At 56.6% G+C, this 17,839-nt stretch overlaps 1 protein-coding gene across 1 annotated transcript; it reads left to right on the top strand.

Annotated features, from left to right (window-relative positions):
* The first annotated feature begins 4,748 nt into the window (after positions 1–4,748).
* On the top strand, positions 4,749–8,015 carry LOC128825900 (C-C motif chemokine 5-like). Its single transcript, XM_054008787.1, has 3 exons — positions 4,749–4,980; positions 5,625–5,736; positions 7,075–8,015. Exons 1-3 carry the CDS (start codon positions 4,770–4,772, stop codon positions 7,160–7,162), a joined length of 411 nt encoding a protein of 136 aa, XP_053864762.1. The 5' UTR covers positions 4,749–4,769; the 3' UTR covers positions 7,163–8,015.
* Positions 8,016–17,839: the final 9,824 nt, after the last annotated feature.

The following is a 17,839-nucleotide window of genomic DNA, read 5'->3' as shown; positions in this document are numbered from 1 at the left end:
TATGCTCTAATAAATTTGTTAGTCTCTAAGGTGCCACAAGTACTCCTGTTCTTCTTTTTGCGGATACAGACTAACACGGCTGTTACTCTGGAACAAGGAGCAATGGTCTCAAGTTGCAGTGGGGGAGGTCTAGGTTGGATATTAGGAAACACTATTTCACTAGGAGGGTGGTGAAGCACTGGAATGGGTTCCCTAGGGAGGTGGTAGAATCTCCTTCCTTAGAGGGTTTTAAGGCCCAGCTTGACAAAGCCCTGGCTGGGATGATTTAGCTGGGAATTGGTCCTGCTTTGAGCAGGGGGTTGGACTAGATACCTCCTGAGCTCCCTTCCAACCCTGATATTCTATGATTCTAATGACTGAACTAAATATTAGTGATTGCCTGTACTAGGTACAAGTGATCGTGACCTAATTACACTTGCTATGTACAATCAGAATACAGTCCTAAAGCTGAAAATGATCTGGAGCAAACTTGAGAGGGAGGAAATATTTAAACAAAACAAGGTGAATGAGCATCTAGTAAAGTACTGTCAAACAACCCACAAATCTGCAATTTCGAAAGACTGCCCGTTAAACCATCCTGATTAAGAAAGAAAGTGAAAGTAGCAATTATATATATGCACAAATGGAAGTTTTTTAGTAATGGTTATAAATTAGCTGTCATGAAATGGAGACAAGCTAAAGGTATCTGTGAAAAATCTATGGCCAGTAGAGTTAAGGACAATAAGAAGGAATTTTTAAATACACCAGGAACAAAAGAGAACCTAGCAGTGGTATCCGTCTGCTAAATATAGATCATTAAGTTGTCAGTAGTGATGCAGAAAAGGTAAAGGGAATGACATGTAACTATAGGCTGATTAGCTTGATATTGATCCAGGCGGAAAATAAGGAATGGCTGAGATGGGTAGCAATCAGTAAGTAACATAAGGATGGCAGTGTAATTACACCAATTAACATTATTTTTTATGGGAAATAGGTCTTGTCAAACAAACTATATATTGTTTTTTGATGAGGTTTATAAGTTTGGCTGATTAACATGATTGTGTTGGCATAATAGACTTAGACTTCAGTAAGGCATTTGATTTAGTATTGCACAACAATCTGATTAAAAAAAAATGATCACCCAACGAGATCAGTTTAGCACATTAAAAACTGGTTAACTGATAAGAGCACAAAAAATAATTTTAAATAGGGAATCATTACGGATGTATCCATTGGGGACCCACAGGTAGGGTTACCATATCTATTAAATAAAAAAAGAGGACCCTCCACAGGCCCTGGCCCCGCCCCTTCCCCGCCCTAACTCCGCCCCCTCCTCCCTTCCACTCCCAGCCACGGGGAAAGGACTGCCCAAGCGCTACCGGCTTCACGGTTTGCCGGGCAGCCCCCAGACCCTGCGCCCCCGGCCGGCGCTTCCCCAGCACAGCTGGAGCCCGGGAGGGGAAGTGCCCAGCCTGGGGCGCAGGGTCTGGAGGCTGCCCGGCAAACCGTGAAGCCGGTAGCGCTTGGGCTTCGGGCAGCCCCTATGCCTCTGGACCCTGCGCCCCCGGCCGGGCACTTCCCCTCCCGGGCTCCGGCGGCGCAGGGTCCGGAGGTATGGGGGCCGCCCGAAGCCCGTAGCGCTCGGCTCTTAAACAGAGCCGAAGAGTCGGGGAGGAGCAGAGCCGCCGCGGCTGGAGGCTCTGCTCCTCCCCTGACTCTTCGGCTCTGTTTAAGAGCCGAGCTACCCCAGCGCTACCGGCTTCGGGCAGCCCCCATGCCTCCGGACCCTGCGCCGCCGGAGCCCGGGAGGGGAAGTGCCCGGCCGGCGGCTGGGGTCCGGAGGCAAGGGGGCTGCCTGAAGCCCATAGCGCTCGGGCAGCTCGGCTCTTAAACAGAGCCGAAGAGTCAGGGGAGGAGCAGAGCCGCCATTTTCCCGGACATGTTCAGCTTTTTGGCAATTCCCCCCGGACGGGGGTTTGAGTGCCGAAAAGCCGGACATGTCTGGGAAAAAGAGGACGTATGGTAACCCTACCCACAGGGATATGATTTGGGCCCAATGCTATTCAGTATCTTTACCAGTGATTTGGAAAAACGTATGCAATCTTTGCTTGTAAAGTTTGCAGATGAGACAAAAATTGGTGGAGTGATAAAGAATACGGACTGGTTAATTCCACAGAGTGATGTGAGTCAGATGTTAAGCTTGGTTCGTTTGAACTACATGTGTCTTAATACAGCTAAAACAAGGCCAATGTTTCTGATCAACTTAAGCTAAATCAAAATAAGCCACTTGTAAACTCCAAAAGAGGCTGGAGAAGCCTCTGTCTTGGATGTTCAGACACGACGAATCCTGGAGCTTGGCAGGGGTTAGACTAGATGGCCCTTACGGTCGCTTCTAACCCTATGGTCCTATGATTCTATGAAACTGAAGTAAGAGTGTCCACACAAATGTGCAGCAATTTAATCAGATCAGTTTGGCACTGGCAGAACTAAAGGTATTAGTCTCCAGGTAGACAAGTCCTAGTTTCCGGACAAAAATATTATTGGCTATTCCAAAAATATCTAGAAGGAATGAGAACCAATGTGCAAAGATTTCCAGTGGCTGCTAAGATTGCGATGTAGAAATGAGAGGCTCCTGCAGACATGGGTCTCCGAATGAGGCTCTGTAGAAGAGCATTTAATCTTGGGCCTTCGTGGGGAGTGGTGAGGATGAAATGAAATCAGACGGCAGAGAGCGAAGAAGGCAATGGAGCATGAGACAGCTTGGACCAGGGGACGTTCCAGCAGTTAGTCTGGCAAATGCATTTTCCAGCTTGCCCTCTCTAGCCATCCCCGGTGGTTACTTAGGATTGTTAGTTACTGCTCATTGCTCACTCGCTCGACCTCCGAATGACTTTCCTGGGCCCTTCACTGCCCCAGTGGAGAGATGCAAGAGGCCAAAGTCTCTGCTACTGTGACTTGGCTCGGCTCCACTGACTGCACCCGAGCATTGCCAGCTTACACCAGCAGAGATTTGGCCCAAGCTTTTCCTGTCTCGGGGGGAGTCTCCGTGACCTGGAGCTCAGGATACTTACTCAGAAAACACCATGTGAAAAATAGCCCTTTGGCCTTGATTTCTCCCCCTCCCCTCCCGGCACTCTAAGACCCCCGGGCGCTGGGACTCTGTCTGTTTGCCTAGAAGGGAGCGTTGTGCTTGAGGTCGCCCTTGGCCACTTTGTGCTGCACTTGTAAGGGGACTGTTGGCCCCTTACTAACACTCAGAGGGGTTTTTGGTGGCTGCTCCCAGCACTAAAAGGGGAGGGGTCAATGGGAAATCAGGACCCTGAGACTGACAGTCCCCAGGGACAATGGGGAGAGGCCAACACCTGATTGACGGGGGGCCAGGCTAATCAGGGAGTCAGGAGGCTGGGGGGTCCCATCCTCCATGTGAATTGCCTGGGTCAGACTGAGTGGGGCCGAGCTAAGGAGAGAGCAGGGGCCCGAGCTGAGCTGGGGAGCTGGGCCGTGCCAGCCGGAGGGGCCAGAGACGCAGCCCAGGGAGCAGGTCAGTGCTGGGACCAGTCACAGAAGCAGCCGGCAGAGCAGACTGGCGATGGGGGCAGAGCTGCAGCCACAGAGCCGGAGGGGCCAGAGACGCAGCCCAGGGAGCTGGAGGCAGAGCAGCAGCAGCAGCTGAGCTGAGAGGGTGGTGGAGTTGGAGCTGGGGCTGGGGCAGTCCGGAGCCGTGTGCAGTCCGAGTGCGGGGAGCAGCTGGGGAGAGCGAGGAGGACCTGGTGCCGTGGGCCCAGCGCAGGGAGACGCCTCATCCAAGAGGCTCTGCAGGCCGGACTTGCAGGGGGATCATAACCCCGACGGGGTGGGGGCGATGCTGGGAAGAAGGGTCCTGCCACCTAGAGCCTGAGAGCGTGTGGCCACCGCCTGAGCAAGTGTCCGACCCGCAGCGTCTCTGCAGCACGGCCAGGGCCTGGGCAGGGGCCTGGGCTGGGTGAGGGACAGGCTGTGACCTGCCTGGACGTTCCAGAGACGCTGGCCGTGCCACAGAGCGGGGTGACGGGTTTTCCTTTCACCGTTCTGAGTTTTTCCTTATTTTTAAAATTGATGGCTGTTTAATACTTTAATATTTGCTTTGAATTGTATGTAATGATCAGTGGGTTAGGAAAGCATCCAGTGCAGAGAGAGCACCCCGAAGTGGGGACACCCTAGCCCCTGCCCTAAGTGACCATGACAAGGATGGGGGTCGAACCCCCCAGGAATCCAGGAAAGTTCCCCACAACAGCGGGACCATTCCCCCGCTTACACACTCACCAACTCTGAGAGCTTTTGCCAGGGGATGTTGTGAAGGCTGAGAATATAACAGGGTTCAAAAAAGAACTAGATACGTTCCTGGAGGATAGGTCCATCAATGGCTATGAGCCAGGTTGGGCAGGGACGGTGTCCCTAGCCTCTGTTTGCCAGAAGCTGGGAATGGGCGATAGGGATGGATCACTGGATCACCTGTTCTGTTCATTCCCTCTGGGGCACCTGGCACTGGCCACTGTCGGAAGACAGGACACTGGGCTAGATGGACCTTTGGTCTGACCAGTATGGCCGTTCTTATGTTCTTAAGGAGTGGCTCTTCTGTTTTAAGGTATGCTCCTGTGGTGATACATGCAGTGATTACTTCATATCCTTCCCCCTCAGCGTCCCTCCTGCTGCTGTGTTGAAAGTGACCTCAGCTCGCTGCGAGGACTATTCTTGTATATCCTGAGGTGAGGCGGAGCTGCTGACACTCCTTCACCACAGTGACCAGTGACATGCAGCTGGTGTCATGGAACAAGCCGGAAACCTCACTGCTCCCCTATAAAAACAGGGGCTTGTCCCGGGGGTCGGTATCAGAGGTTAGAAAGAGTCTCTGCTCTGCTCCTGTGGTTCATCCCTCACCCGACAGCAACATGAAGGTCTCCGTGGCTGCCCTCGCCGTTCTCCTTATCGCTGCTTTCTGCTCGCAGGCCTCCTGTGCCCCACGTGAGTCCAGCGTCTCTCTGTCCTTGCAGGGTCTTCTTCTGAAAGGTGGCAATGTTGCAGCTCAGCCTTTAAAGGTGACCTGTCAGGATTTAATACAACAGGGCTTTATGGCCTCTTCTGCTTTTTGGGATAGAGGGAAGCCATCTGGAAGGGCTGCTTTTAAGTTTCTCCTTCTTGCTGGTTTTTACCTTAGAAATATTGGGATTATCAAGTCAGATCGTCCCAGGTTTCGCTGGAGGGCTTTGAGAGGGCGCCTGGAGAAGGTGCCTGTGAGCTCTCACCTTAATGAAGGGATGGGGCGAATGGGTGTTGAATCTTTACCAAAGATGTCCTTTGTCACTAGTGTTCATTAGGTGTTGGGGCTAAAGGGAGGTTAATGAAAATAAACCCAGACCTGTAAAGGCTCTGGCCAGGACCCCTTCCCCTCTCACTTGCTCGCAATTCAGTGTGATGCTGTCACTTCCTCACAGAGATAATCAGAGCCCGTCGCTGCGCGTCGAATGGAAACAAATCCGACGAGGTCTCCAGACTCGTTAAGGAGGAAAAGCCTCAGATTGTTAGCGCAGGGGGCGACTGTCACTGTCCAGGCCGTGCCTCCTTGAGGAATAACTGACACTCACTTCCCACTTTTCAATCTCTTTCAGACGGTTCTGACACGACCGTGTGCTGCTTCAGCTACACCACCCGGAAGCTGCCCAAGAGCCACCTGAAGGAGTATTTCTACACCAGTGGAAAGTGCTCTCAGCCAGCTGTAGTGTAAGTACTGGGGGAGGTCTGGGCAGAGATCTCTGTCAGCCTTTACTCTCTCCACAATCCCCTCGGGCTGTGCTAGGTTAGGGACTTGTCTACATGGGACAATTCTACTAGTATAAGCGATGATGTGAATTTAAACCGCTGTAATTATCCCGGTATAACTCCCTGTGTGGACGCTCTTATTCTGGTGTAAGAGGCTTTTTCAATGTAGATTATGTTGCTTGGGAAGGGGTTTAAGATAAACTGGAAAAGGGCCACTCTGATGCTGGGGTAGGAGTATCCACATGGGGAGCAGTGGTTATACTAGGATAACTATATGGGTCTAACTGGTAAAGCCTTCCCGTGTAGACAAACCCTAGGAAAACTAGCTAATGTGATATGTTTTAAACACCATTTCGCACCTAGTGTAGACAAAGGCAACCGTGTTTAATGTCAGTGGTTTCTGGGGCCACTTACATTGCTTTGGAGTGGATTAAGGCTATGTCTACACTGCAGCCTAGGTCGGCAAAATGTACGTCACGCAGGGGTGTGAATATTCCACTCCTCTAGTGACATACGTTACACCGACATAAGCGCTCATGGGCACAGCGCTGTCGGCGGGAGCGCTTCTCCGGCCGACGTAGCGTCTTCCGCCCGCTCGGTACCACTGCAGCGCTGTCTGTGTCGACATGGACTTAAGCTAAACTGGAATTAGTGTCCACGCAGCGGTTATACTGGGAAAATGACAGGGGACAACTAACTTTCTGTGTAAACAAGCCCTCGCTAGGGTTGACCCAGACACTCTAAACACTCTAAACACAGCTACGCAAGGTGCTAAATTTTGCACAGAAACATGGGACTCAGTTACTCCACACACTGCATTTCCCTAGTCTAGACAGAGCCCGTGGGGGAGAGCACGGTGTGTGACTCCCCTCTGCAGCATCCTGCAGCCAAATGCACCAAATGGCGGCTGTTGCTGCGTCCGGGTGGGGACGCCTGTCCACTGTGGGGTGCAATAGGCAGAAAACTAGGCTGAACTGATACAAGCCACGGTTTCCAGTCTCATTCCCACTGATGGGATCAGTGAGCAGCTGGTCATTTAGGTGTTTCTCTGAGGTTCTCCAGGCCCTCACGTGGTTTAATAGGTCCGGGTGCAGTCAGGTAGCGTGAGGCCTGGATTCGTAGGCTTGGGAGTCTGGGCTGAGGCTATTCTCCTCTTTGAATGGTCCTAAACAGGGAGCCATGGCAGTGAACAAAGTGGTCGTCCCATGGCCCCAGACCCACCAGGCCCGGTTTATTACAACAGCAAATTCCATCCCCCTGTCAGTGTTCTAAGCCCCTGGTCTCTCTTGTTTCACACAGATTTGTCACCAGAAAGAACAAACAAGTTTGCGCCAACCCAGACACCAGATGGGTCAAGGACTACGTGAATTTCCTAGAAATGAAATGAGACGGCCGGGAGCTGATGGAGACCCTGCGCGCTTCCCTTTGCAGTGCTGGCGTCAGTGGCTATTGTGCTGTCCGGAACGCCACCCCTCAGCCCCGAGCAAAGGCCGTCGCTGCGCTTTAAGGGCTCGCTGGCACTTGAAAGACATTTGAAGCTATTTTATTTGTATTGTAAAAGAATCACTTCTGTTCTAGATTATCCACCTTTATGGTACAAACCAGGCCCTGAACACTTGTGGTCATTAAAAATCCTATGGCCCTTAAAGGTAGCAGCCTATGAGGCAGTGTTGCCTAGTAGCTAGAGCACTGGCCTAGTAGCTAGAGCACTGGACCAGGACTCAGGAGACCTGGGCTCTATGGGCAAGTCACTTCCCTGGTTGGTACCTCAGTTTCCCCACCTGTAAAATAGGGTAAAGAGCTTTGAGATCTACTAATGGGAAGTGCTATATAGAAGTTAGGTGTCATTCTTCATCTCCTGGCTAAATTCCAGTTCAGTTAATTCAGTTCCACATCCCTAACTTCCTCCTGTGGTTTCAACTGGGTATGGGCCTTCCCCTTCCCTTCCCACTCCAAGTTCTGTGCAGCTATAGAACAGTTGATGTGTGTTACCCAGAGGTGGCTGCATTCCGGTAACGGGTGAAGTAACTCCTGGCTTGTACCTGCGTGAAGCTATCTGCCAAGTTTGAGAAGCACTTTGGGATCCTTCGGGATGACAGACAGTGAGCAGCAAGGAAGCGAATGCTGTAATATTATTGGTCTATTATTTATCAGGGGGTTGCCGTGGAGCAGCAGACCTTGCCTTTATTTTTGACACGCTGTCACTTCCTGATTTCAAGAAATAAAGATGTTTTCCTCTCTGTGACGCGCCTGGCTGTCTCTCCCCGAGCTCGGAGGTGTTCCGGGCGCCTCCCCGAGTGGACTGCGCGGCATCGTCTCAGCTACTGGGCCCAGTCCCATAGATGCGTATAGATTTGTAAAGCCAGAAAGGACCAGTAATCTGGCCTGACCTCCTACCTGCACAGGTACGCCTCATTGAGGCAGCCAGGTGGAGGCAGGCAGGCGGAGACCATATGTGGGAGGGGGGAGCCAGGCTGACTCGAACAGGCTGCCTTGCACGTGGGGGGGTGTCTGTGCACGCATGGGGAAGCCCCCCCGAATGCCCAGCTCCAGGTCCCTCTCCCTCCCAGACCGGGATGCGAAGGGGAAGCAGCTGCTGTTTAGCTCTCAGGCTGGCCCAGAGGCCACCTAGTGGCTGCATGTCAGCCCTGCAAGGTGACGGCATGCGACCTCCGCGCCCAGCCCCTAGACTCCCCCATATGAAACCTAATTGCGTAAGGGGGAGGGCGCGTGTTTCACCCACTGTCAGGAAAGGGTTAGTAGCTGAACCCCTGCTTCAGGATTTCATCTAATCTCGAACTACCAGGGCAGGATGAGACCCGCTGCAGGGGCAGATTATCCAGCATCTGCTGGGTTCTGAAACGCTCCCACGAAGCATCTGGCTCCAGCCACTGTCAGAGACAAGATGGGCTAGATGGACCTTGGCTCTGGTCCAGTCTGCCCATTCCCAGGTTCCTACGTGTTTCCCCGGCACTCAGTGTCACTGTCCCTTTCTTACTCTCAGCAATTTAAATCCCTTCCCGCCTCGCCCTGTCTTCACCAACCCCCTAACTCTCTCCTCCTTCACTGCAGAAAGTCCTCCTTGCCCCACACCACCCGTGTCTCCTCACTCCGCCCACGTGCCCCATCCCTCCGTCCTCTGCCCCCGAGGTCTCCCAGGAATCTTATACCCAGAATCCTCCTCCCCTCTAGGCTCAGACTCTGACCCCTACGTTGCAGTGACCCTCTCATGGCTCCCCATCCCCCCTCTTCTCTGTCTCCCTTTGGTGTTATGTGGGGCACAGTGTGTCAAACTCAGCTGCCCTGCCCAGCAAAGGGGCTTGACGCTTTGTGGAAGGACAGGCTCTAGGAAGACAACAAGGAAACTCTCTAGGGCCATCAACTCTCTGCACAGGGGAGGGGAGGGAACCCGGGGAGCACATGGCAAAAGGGACAGAGACTCTATTAAAGGAGCAGTGCGTCTCCGTGAGGGGCCGTCCATCGCTACCTGCATAAGCCAGGTGGGAGTCTGCGGGAGCTGGCGTAAGTGACTGGGGGCTCGGGAGGTCGGGGCACTGGGTTCGTGAACTGGAGGGGCTGGACTGCAGAGTTCCAGGTCCCTCCCAAGGAAGGGCTTGGACAACAAATGTGTTCCTGGGATTGCGCCCTGGACACCCAGAGCTAGGCACAGTGACTAGACTCAGCCCAGGCCCAGGGGGTTCGGGAGCACATGGGATCCAGCACTTGGGTCCACTTACAACAGACGGGACCGTGCAGAGGCGGCCTGGGCCAGGCTGTAGCACTGTGTCCTCGTTTCCTGGGTACCCAACTTGAGACAACTGGGGTCCGATCTGCAGAAGTGCTGAGCGCTCACCGCAGGAAACAGGTCAGTGGGAGCGGAGGGCTGAGCAAAGCCAGTGCTATAGGATGCTACGTTCTCTGCTGCTGGTGGCCTGTGATGTCCAGGTCCCTTCTGCCCGTCAGCTCCGACTCTAGATCAGGTCCCAGGCCTCTCCAATGGGGCACTCCAAATTAGTGCCCCTGGGACAGCTTTGGCCTGAAGCTTGCCGTGTGATTGTTTCCACGGCGTAAAGTGCAGATACCAGCATGCCCCGGCCCGGTGTCACAGGAGGACTTGGAAGAGACGGTCAGTAGGGGTCACGCTAAAGTGATGAGCACATTCGCAACGCTCCCGAGGAGATTAACAACTGTCTTCAGAGCAGAGGGTGAGTCGCCTGGGGTAACTAAGGCCTCGGGCCACAAACTGAACAACGAGGGGAAAACAGAATAGTGAATAGCTCTCAGGAAGTGAGCACCATCTACCCTGGCAGGACTTAAATTCTCATAGAGTATTTCCTGGAAAACCCCCCCCTCCACACACACACAACATGCTTTAAAAACTCCAGAGGGGTTGAAAATATTGACTGACAGCCATGGGTGGCAGGTGGAGCCCCCCTTCGGGGAGGCTAGCCCTTGGCGCCACCTGCATGCCCCCCCCCACAGCCAGAGCCACAAGCCCCCCCTTGCCGCTGCCTGCAGTCCTGAGAGCCCCCGCCCTCGGCTGGAGGAGCCCAGGCTGGCCAAACCCCCCAGCCCCCCCACCTGCCAGGAGGTGCCCAGAGCGCCTCCCCCGCCCAGAGTTGCCCCGGGCTCTCCCCTGACCCCAAGCCACCCAAGAAAAGCCGCAGAGTGAGTGTCTCTTTCCGAAGACGAACCTGAGTTTTCGCAATGCCCCAGGCAGGTTCTGGGGCAGCTGAGGAAGTGGGTTTTGCAACTCAGCTTCCTGGGTTCCTCAGTCATCTCTCTGCAGTCCAGGGAGTTTACTGATGAACCCAGGGAGCTGAATAGCACATATGGCCTCCTCAGCCACCCCAGAACCTGCATGGGGCATAATAAAGCAAAAACTCCCCCCCAAATCCCACAACTGGGGGTCCAGCCTGAGCCTCGCCAGGCCTATGCAGCTTCCCTACAGGCATTTCCTAACTTTTGCAAATGTAACTTTCTTCTAATAAGCCTTTTGGTATGTAATTATAGATGAGCCCCTCCCGTTCTTGTGCCATCCCACCTCCCAACGGCTCCTCTTTCCCTCACACATAGCCCAGGCATCTCCAGCAGCCTCAGCTCTGGTCTGAACTTGCAGGCGATTGTAAATACAGAACTGCACCCGCGTCAGTAAATTGCACAAGGCTCTGACCAGCAGCAGGTCTCCAAGCGGTCTGTGGCTAGAACAGAGCGGGATGCGGCCCTGTCACACTTCCCCACAATAATTCCTAGAGCAGATCGTCTAGAAAAATGGCCAACCCTGATTTAAAAATGGGCAGTGATGGGGAATCCACCACAGCTCTTGGGAAATTGCTCAGTGGTTAATTACTCTGACTGCTAAAAATGTTCACCTTATTGCCAAACTGCACTTCCATGAGCTCCTCTGTGCACATCACACATGGGGTTAAGAGGAAACTGATCATGGTCTATTAGAACCCAGGGCCGGTGCAACCACTAGGCAAACTAGGCGGCTACGTAGGGCGCCAAGTGGTTGGGGGGGGCGGCACACAGGAGAACCGCTCCCCGCCCCAGCTCACCTCTGCTCTGCCTCCTCCCCTGAGCACGCCGCCCCGCTCAGCTTCTCTCCCTCCCAGGCTTGCGGCGCCAAACAGCTGATTGGCGCTGCAAGCCTGGGAGGCGGGAGAAGTGGAGCAGCGACGGCGTGCTCGGGGAGGGGGCGGAGCAGAGGTGAGCTGGGGTGGGGAGCTGCCACGGGGGGGCGGTGCTTCAGGACAGGGGGGGAGCAGCCGCGCGAGGGGTGCCTCGGGGCAGGGGAGGGAGCTGCTGTGGGGGGGGGCGCCTCAGGGCGGAGGGGGGGTGGGGAGCTACCGCGGGGGGTGCCTCAGGGCGGGGGGGGTGGGGAGCTGCTGCGGGGGGGGCCTCAGGGCGGAGGGGGGTTGGGGAGCTGCCGCGGGGGGGGGCCTCAGGGCGGGGAGGGTGGGGAGCTACCGCAGGGCTCGGGGACAGGGGAGAGCGCAAGGTGGAAGTTTTGCCTAAGACGCGCAACATCCTTGCACCGGCCTTGTTAGAGCCCACATGGAGAGACGGTATTTGCATTTGGGAAGCTCTTGAGTCCAGGAGAGCGAAGTCCGATGGCCGGGAGCTGATGTTTGAAGAGTCAAACTGGAGAGAAGCTGCAGGACATGGGCCATGGGAGCAGCGCCCGTGGGGGGGGCTATTCACCACCACTTGGGGGCTTTACACTGAGACTGGGACTTGCTACACTGGGGGGGGTCTCAACTTTTTTCTCTTTCAGGCCCCCCTTGAAATGCTATAAAAACTCCAGGGTCCAGCAGGGGCGGGGCGAGTGGGGGACTCGGGGCTCCTGGCCGGCAGGTGGTGAGGCCTTGGGCATAGGCATCATTTGACTTTTATTTTGGGGGGGTCAAGGGCCGGCGGGGCTCGGGCCAGCTCCACACAACACACTTCAGGGAGGGAGCGTCACCTGCACCCCCTGACTCACCTCAGACGGCCACCCAGGGGGGATGCAACCAAAAAGTATAACTCAAACGGGGGACTCAGTTCAAAAATGTTTTAAACCGCTCAGAGTGCAGAAAACCACTCAGGGAGGGGGTAGCTAGGGGCTGAGTGCGGACGGAGGGGGGTGTAGCTCAGGGTGCAGGGAGGGGGTAGCTAGGGGTTGTGTGCAGTAGAGGGGTAGCTCAGGGTGCAGGGAGGGGGTAGCTGGGGGCTGTGTGGGGGCAGGGGAGAGCTCAGGGTGCAGGGAGGAGGGTATTTAGGGGCTGTGTGCTGGCAGGGGGTATCTAGGGTGTAGGGAGGGGATAGCTGGGGGCTGTGTTGGGGCGGGGTAGCTCAGGGTGCAGGCACGGGGTAGCTAGGGGCTGTGTGCAGACATGGGGGTAGCTCAGGGTGCAGGGAGGGGGGAGCTAGCAGCTGTGTGTGTGGGGGGTAGCTCAGGATGCAGGGAACGGGGAGCTAGGGGCTGTGTGGGGATAGGGGGTTAGCTCAGGGTGCAGGGAGCGGGTAGCTAGGGGCTGTGTGGGGGCAGGGGGGTAGCTCAGGGTGGGGGCAGGAGGTAGCTTGGGGCTGTGTTGGGGCAGGGGGTAGCTCAGGGTGCAGGGATGGGGTAGCTAGGGCCTGTGTGCAGTAGGGGGGTAGCTCAGGGTGCAGGGAGGGGGTAGCTAGGGCCTGTGTGCATACATGGGGGTAGCTCAGGATGCAGGGAGGGGGGTGCCTTGGGGCTGTGTGCTGGCAGGGGCTATCTAGGGTGCAGGGAGGGGGTAGCTGGGGGCTGTGTGTGGACGGGGGTGTGACGTTGTGCAGTCTATATGGTTTTATAAAAACTTGATAATAAGTCAATATAATGTAACTGAGATGGTTTTAGAGAAAATACGGTAACAAGTGAATGTAACGTAACTGGGATATGCCTCATGCAAAAGGTCTCTTGTAAGGTATCATTACAAAGCTTATAATCTACTGAGTGTGATCATCTGATTTGTATAAATGTACCATTCTTGTATCTAAAACTAGAAATATAAAATGTAACTCTGAGGGCCTATTGTAATTGTGTAAAGTGTGGGCCATTAATGATGGTTTGGAATCTTGATGACTCCCATTGTCTGCAGATGGCTGTATTTACCTGTGAGTCTTCCTGTATATGTGTGTGCTGGCAAGTGAGTAATGAAGTCTTGCAGTGACATGTGATCATGTCACCTGAACTGGAATCCATCTTTAACCTGGTGCTTTTCCAGTGAGGGGGGGTGGAAACCCAGAGAGACAAAGAGTTCCCGCCTTATGCAAAAGATATATAAAGGGGGGAAGAGAACAGAGAGGGGAGGAGCCATCATGAAGAATCCCCTAGCTACCACCTGAGCTGCAACAAGAGCTGTACCAGGGGAAAGAATTGTGCCCAGGCCTGGAAGGTGTCCAGTCTGAGAAAAACTTACTGAAGCCTCTCTGAGGGTGAGATTATCTGTATTTAGTTTGATTAGGCATAGATCTGCGCATTTTATTTTATTTTGCTTGGTGACTTACTTTGTTCTGTCTGTTACTACTTTGAACCACTTAAATCCTACTGTCTGTATTTAATAAAATCACTTTCTATTTAGTAATTCACTCAGAGTATGTATTAATACCTGGGGGAGCAAACAACTGTGCATATCTCTCTATCAGTGTTATAGAGGGCGAACAATTTATGAGTTTGCCCTGCATAAGCTTTATGCAGGGTAAAACGGATTTATCTGGGTTTAGACCCCACTGGGAGTTGGGCATCTGAGTGCTAAAGACAAGCACTCTACTGCGAGCTGTTTTCAGGTAAACTTGCAGCTTTGGGACAAGTGATTCAGACCCTGGGTCTGTGTCTGGAGCCAGACGGGAGTGTCTGGCTCAGCAAGACAGGGTGCTGGAATCCTGAGCTGGCAGGGAAAACAGAAGCAGGGGTAGTCTTTGCACATTGGGTGGCAGCTCCCAAGGGGGTTTCTGTGATCCAACCCGTCACAGGGGGTAGCTCAGGGTGCAGGGAGGGGGTACCTAGGGGCTGTGTGTGGATGGGGATAGCTCAGGATGGAGGGAGGGGGTAGCTAGGGGCTGTGTGCTGGAAGGGGGTAGCTCAGGGTGGAGGAAGGGGGTAGCTAGGGTCTATGTGCGGCAGGGGGGTATCTAGGGTGCAGGGAGGGGATAGCTAGGAACTATGTGCGGCAGGGGGGTATCTAGGGTGCAGGGAGGGGGTAGCTGGGGGCTGTGTGGGGGCAGGGGAGAGCTCAGGGTGCAGGGAGGAGGGTATTTAGGGGCTGTGTGCAGCAGGGGGGTAGCTCAGGGTGTAGGGAGGGGATAGCTAGGGGCTGTGTTGGGGCGGGGGGTAGCTCAGGGTGGAGGGAGGGGGTAGCTAGGGGCTGTGTGCAGTAGGGGGGTAGCTCAGGGTGGACGGAGGGGGTAGCTAGGGGCTGTGTGCAGTAGGGGGGTAGCTCAGGGGGAGGGAGGGGGTAGCTAGGGGCTGTGTGCAGCAGGGGGGTAGCTCAGGGGGAGGGAGGGGGTAGCTAGGAGCTGTGTGCAGTGGGGGTTAGCTCAGGGTGTAGGGAGGGGGTAGCTAGGGGCTGTGTGTGGATGGGGGGTAGCTCAGGGTGGAGGGAGGGGTAGCTAGGGGCTGTGTGCTGGCAGGGGGTATCTAGGGTGCAGGGAGGGGGTAGCTGGGGGCTGTGTGTGGACGGGGGGTAGCTCAGGGTGTAGGGAGGGGGAGCTAGGGGCTGTGTGCAGTAGGGGGGTAGCTCAGGGTGTAGGGAGGGGGAGCTAGGGGCTGTGTGCAGAGAGGGGGTAGCTCAGGGTGCAGGGAGGGGGTAGCTAGGGGCTGTGTGCAGTAGGGGGGTAGCTCAGGGTGCCGGGAGGGGGTAGCTAGGGGCTGTGTGCTGGCAGCGGGTAGCTCAGGGTGTAGGGAGGGGGTAGCTAGGGGCTGTGTGCAGCAGGGGGGTAGCTCAGGGTGCAGGGAGGGGGTAGCTAGGGGCTGTGTGTGGACGGGGGGTAGCTCAGGGTGTAGGGAGGGGGAGCTAGGGGCTGTGTGCAGTAGGGGGGTAGCTCAGGGTGTAGGGAGGGGGAGCTAGGGGCTGTGTGCAGAGAGGGGGTAGCTCAGGGTGCAGGGAGGGGGTAGCTAGGGGCTGTGTGCAGTAGGGCGGTAGCTCAGGGTGCAGGGAGGGGGTAGCTGGGGGCTGTGTGCAGTAGGGGGGTAGCTCAGGGTGCAGGGAGGGGGTAGCTGGGGGCTGTGTGTGGACGGGGGGTAGCTCAGGGTGTAGGGAGGGGGGAGCTAGGGGCTGTGTGCAGAGAGGGGGTAGCTCAGGGTGCAGGGAGGGGGTAGCTGGGGCTGTGTGCAGTAGAGGGGTAGCTCAGGGTGTAGGGAGGGGGTAGCTGGGGCTGTGTGCAGTAGAGGGGTAGCTCAGGGTGTAGGGAGGGGGAGCTAGGGGCTGTGTGCAGCAGGGGGTAGCTCAGGGTGCAGGGAGGGGGAGCTGGGGGCTGTGTTGGGGCGGGGGGTAGCTCAGGGTGTAGGGAGGGGGTAGCTAGGGGCTGTGTGCAGCAGGGGGGTAGCTCAGGGTGGAGGGAGGGGGTAGCTAGGGGCTGTGTGTGGACGGGGGGTAGCTCAGGGTGCAGGGAGGGGGAGCTAGGGGCTGTGTGCAGTAGGGGGGTAGCTCAGGATGTAGGGAGGGGGAGCTAGGGGCTGTGTGCAGTAGGGGGGTAGCTCAGGGTGTAGGGAGGGGGTAGCTAGGGGCTGTGTGTGGATGGGGGGTAGCTCAGGATGCAGGGAGGGGGTAGCTAGGGGCTGTGTGCTGGCAGGGGGTATCTAGGGTGCAGGGAGGGGGTAGCTGGGGGCTGTGTGTGGACGGGGGATATCTAGGGTGCAGGGAGGGGGTAGCTAGGGGCTGTGTGTGGACGGGGGGTAGCTCAGGGTGTAGGGAGGGGGAGCTAGGGGCTGTGTGTGGATGGGGATAGCTCAGGATGGAGGGAGGGGGTAGCTAGGGGCTGTGTGCTGGAAGGGGGTAGCTCAGGGTGGAGGAAGGGGGTAGCTAGGGTCTATGTGCGGCAGGGGGGTATCTAGGGTGCAGGGAGGGGATAGCTAGGGACTATGTGCGGCAGGGGGGTATCTAGGGTGCAGGGAGGGGGTAGCTGGGGGCTGTGTGGGGGCAGGGGAGAGCTCAGGGTGCAGGGAGGAGGGTATTTAGGGGCTGTGTGCAGCAGGGGGGTAGCTCAGGGTGTAGGGAGGGGATAGCTAGGGGCTGTGTTGGGGCGGGGGGTAGCTCAGGGTGGAGGGAGGGGGTAGCTAGGGGCTGTGTGCAGTAGGGGGGTAGCTCAGGGTGGACGGAGGGGGTAGCTAGGGGCTGTGTGCAGTAGGGGGGTAGCTCAGGGTGGACGGAGGGGGTAGCTAGGGGCTGTGTGCAGTAGGGGGGTAGCTCAGGGGGAGGGAGGGGGTAGCTAGGGGCTGTGTGCAGCAGGGGGGTAGCTCAGGGGGAGGGAGGGGGTAGCTAGGAGCTGTGTGCAGTGGGGGTTAGCTCAGGGTGTAGGGAGGGGGTAGCTAGGGGCTGTGTGTGGATGGGGGGTAGCTCAGGGTGGAGGGAGGGGTAGCTAGGGGCTGTGTGCTGGCAGGGGGTATCTAGGGTGCAGGGAGGGGGTAGCTGGGGGCTGTGTGTGGACGGGGGGTAGCTCAGGGTGTAGGGAGGGGGAGCTAGGGGCTGTGTGCAGTAGGGGGGTAGCTCAGGGTGTAGGGAGGGGGAGCTAGGGGCTGTGTGCTGGCAGCGGGTAGCTCAGGGTGGAGGGAGGGGGTAGCTAGGGGCTGTGTGCAGCAGGGGGGTAGCTCAGGGTGCAGGGAGGGGGTAGCTAGGGGCTGTGTGTGGACGGGGGGTAGCTTAGGGTGTAGGGAGGGGGAGCTAGGGGCTGTGTGCAGTAGGGGGGTAGCTCAGGGTGTAGGGAGGGGGAGCTAGGGGCTGTGTGCAGAGAGGGGGTAGCTCATGGTGCAGGGAGGGGGTAGCTAGGGGCTGTGTGCAGTAGGGCGGTAGCTCAGGGTGCAGGGAGGGGGTAGCTGGGGGCTGTGTGCAGTAGGGGGGTAGCTCAGGGTGCAGGGAGGGGGTAGCTGGGGGCTGTGTGTGGACGGGGGGTAGCTCAGGGTGTAGGGAGGGGGGAGCTAGGGGCTGTGTGCAGAGAGGGGGTAGCTCAGGGTGCAGGGAGGGGGTAGCTGGGGCTGTGTGCAGTAGAGGTGTAGCTCAGGGTGTAGGGAGGGGGTAGCTGGGGCTGTGTGCAGTAGAGGGGTAGCTCAGGGTGTAGGGAGGGGGAGCTAGGGGCTGTGTGCAGCAGGGGGTAGCTCAGGGTGCAGGGAGGGGGAGCTGGGGGCTGTGTTGGGGCGGGGGGTAGCTCAGGGTGTAGGGAGGGGGTAGCTAGGGGCTGTGTGCAGCAGGGGGGTAGCTCAGGGTGGAGGGAGGGGGTAGCTAGGGGCTGTGTGTGGACGGGGGGTAGCTCAGGGTGCAGGGAGGGGGAGCTAGGGGCTGTGTGCAGTAGGGGGGTAGCTCAGGATGTAGGGAGGGGGAGCTAGGGGCTGTGTGCAGTAGGG

The sequence above is a fragment of the Malaclemys terrapin genome, chromosome 18 (genome assembly GCF_027887155.1).
Source record: "Malaclemys terrapin pileata isolate rMalTer1 chromosome 18, rMalTer1.hap1, whole genome shotgun sequence".
In the NCBI taxonomy this organism is placed as follows: domain Eukaryota; kingdom Metazoa; phylum Chordata; order Testudines; family Emydidae; genus Malaclemys; species Malaclemys terrapin.
This window is presented reverse-complemented; position numbering and strand designations above follow the sequence as displayed.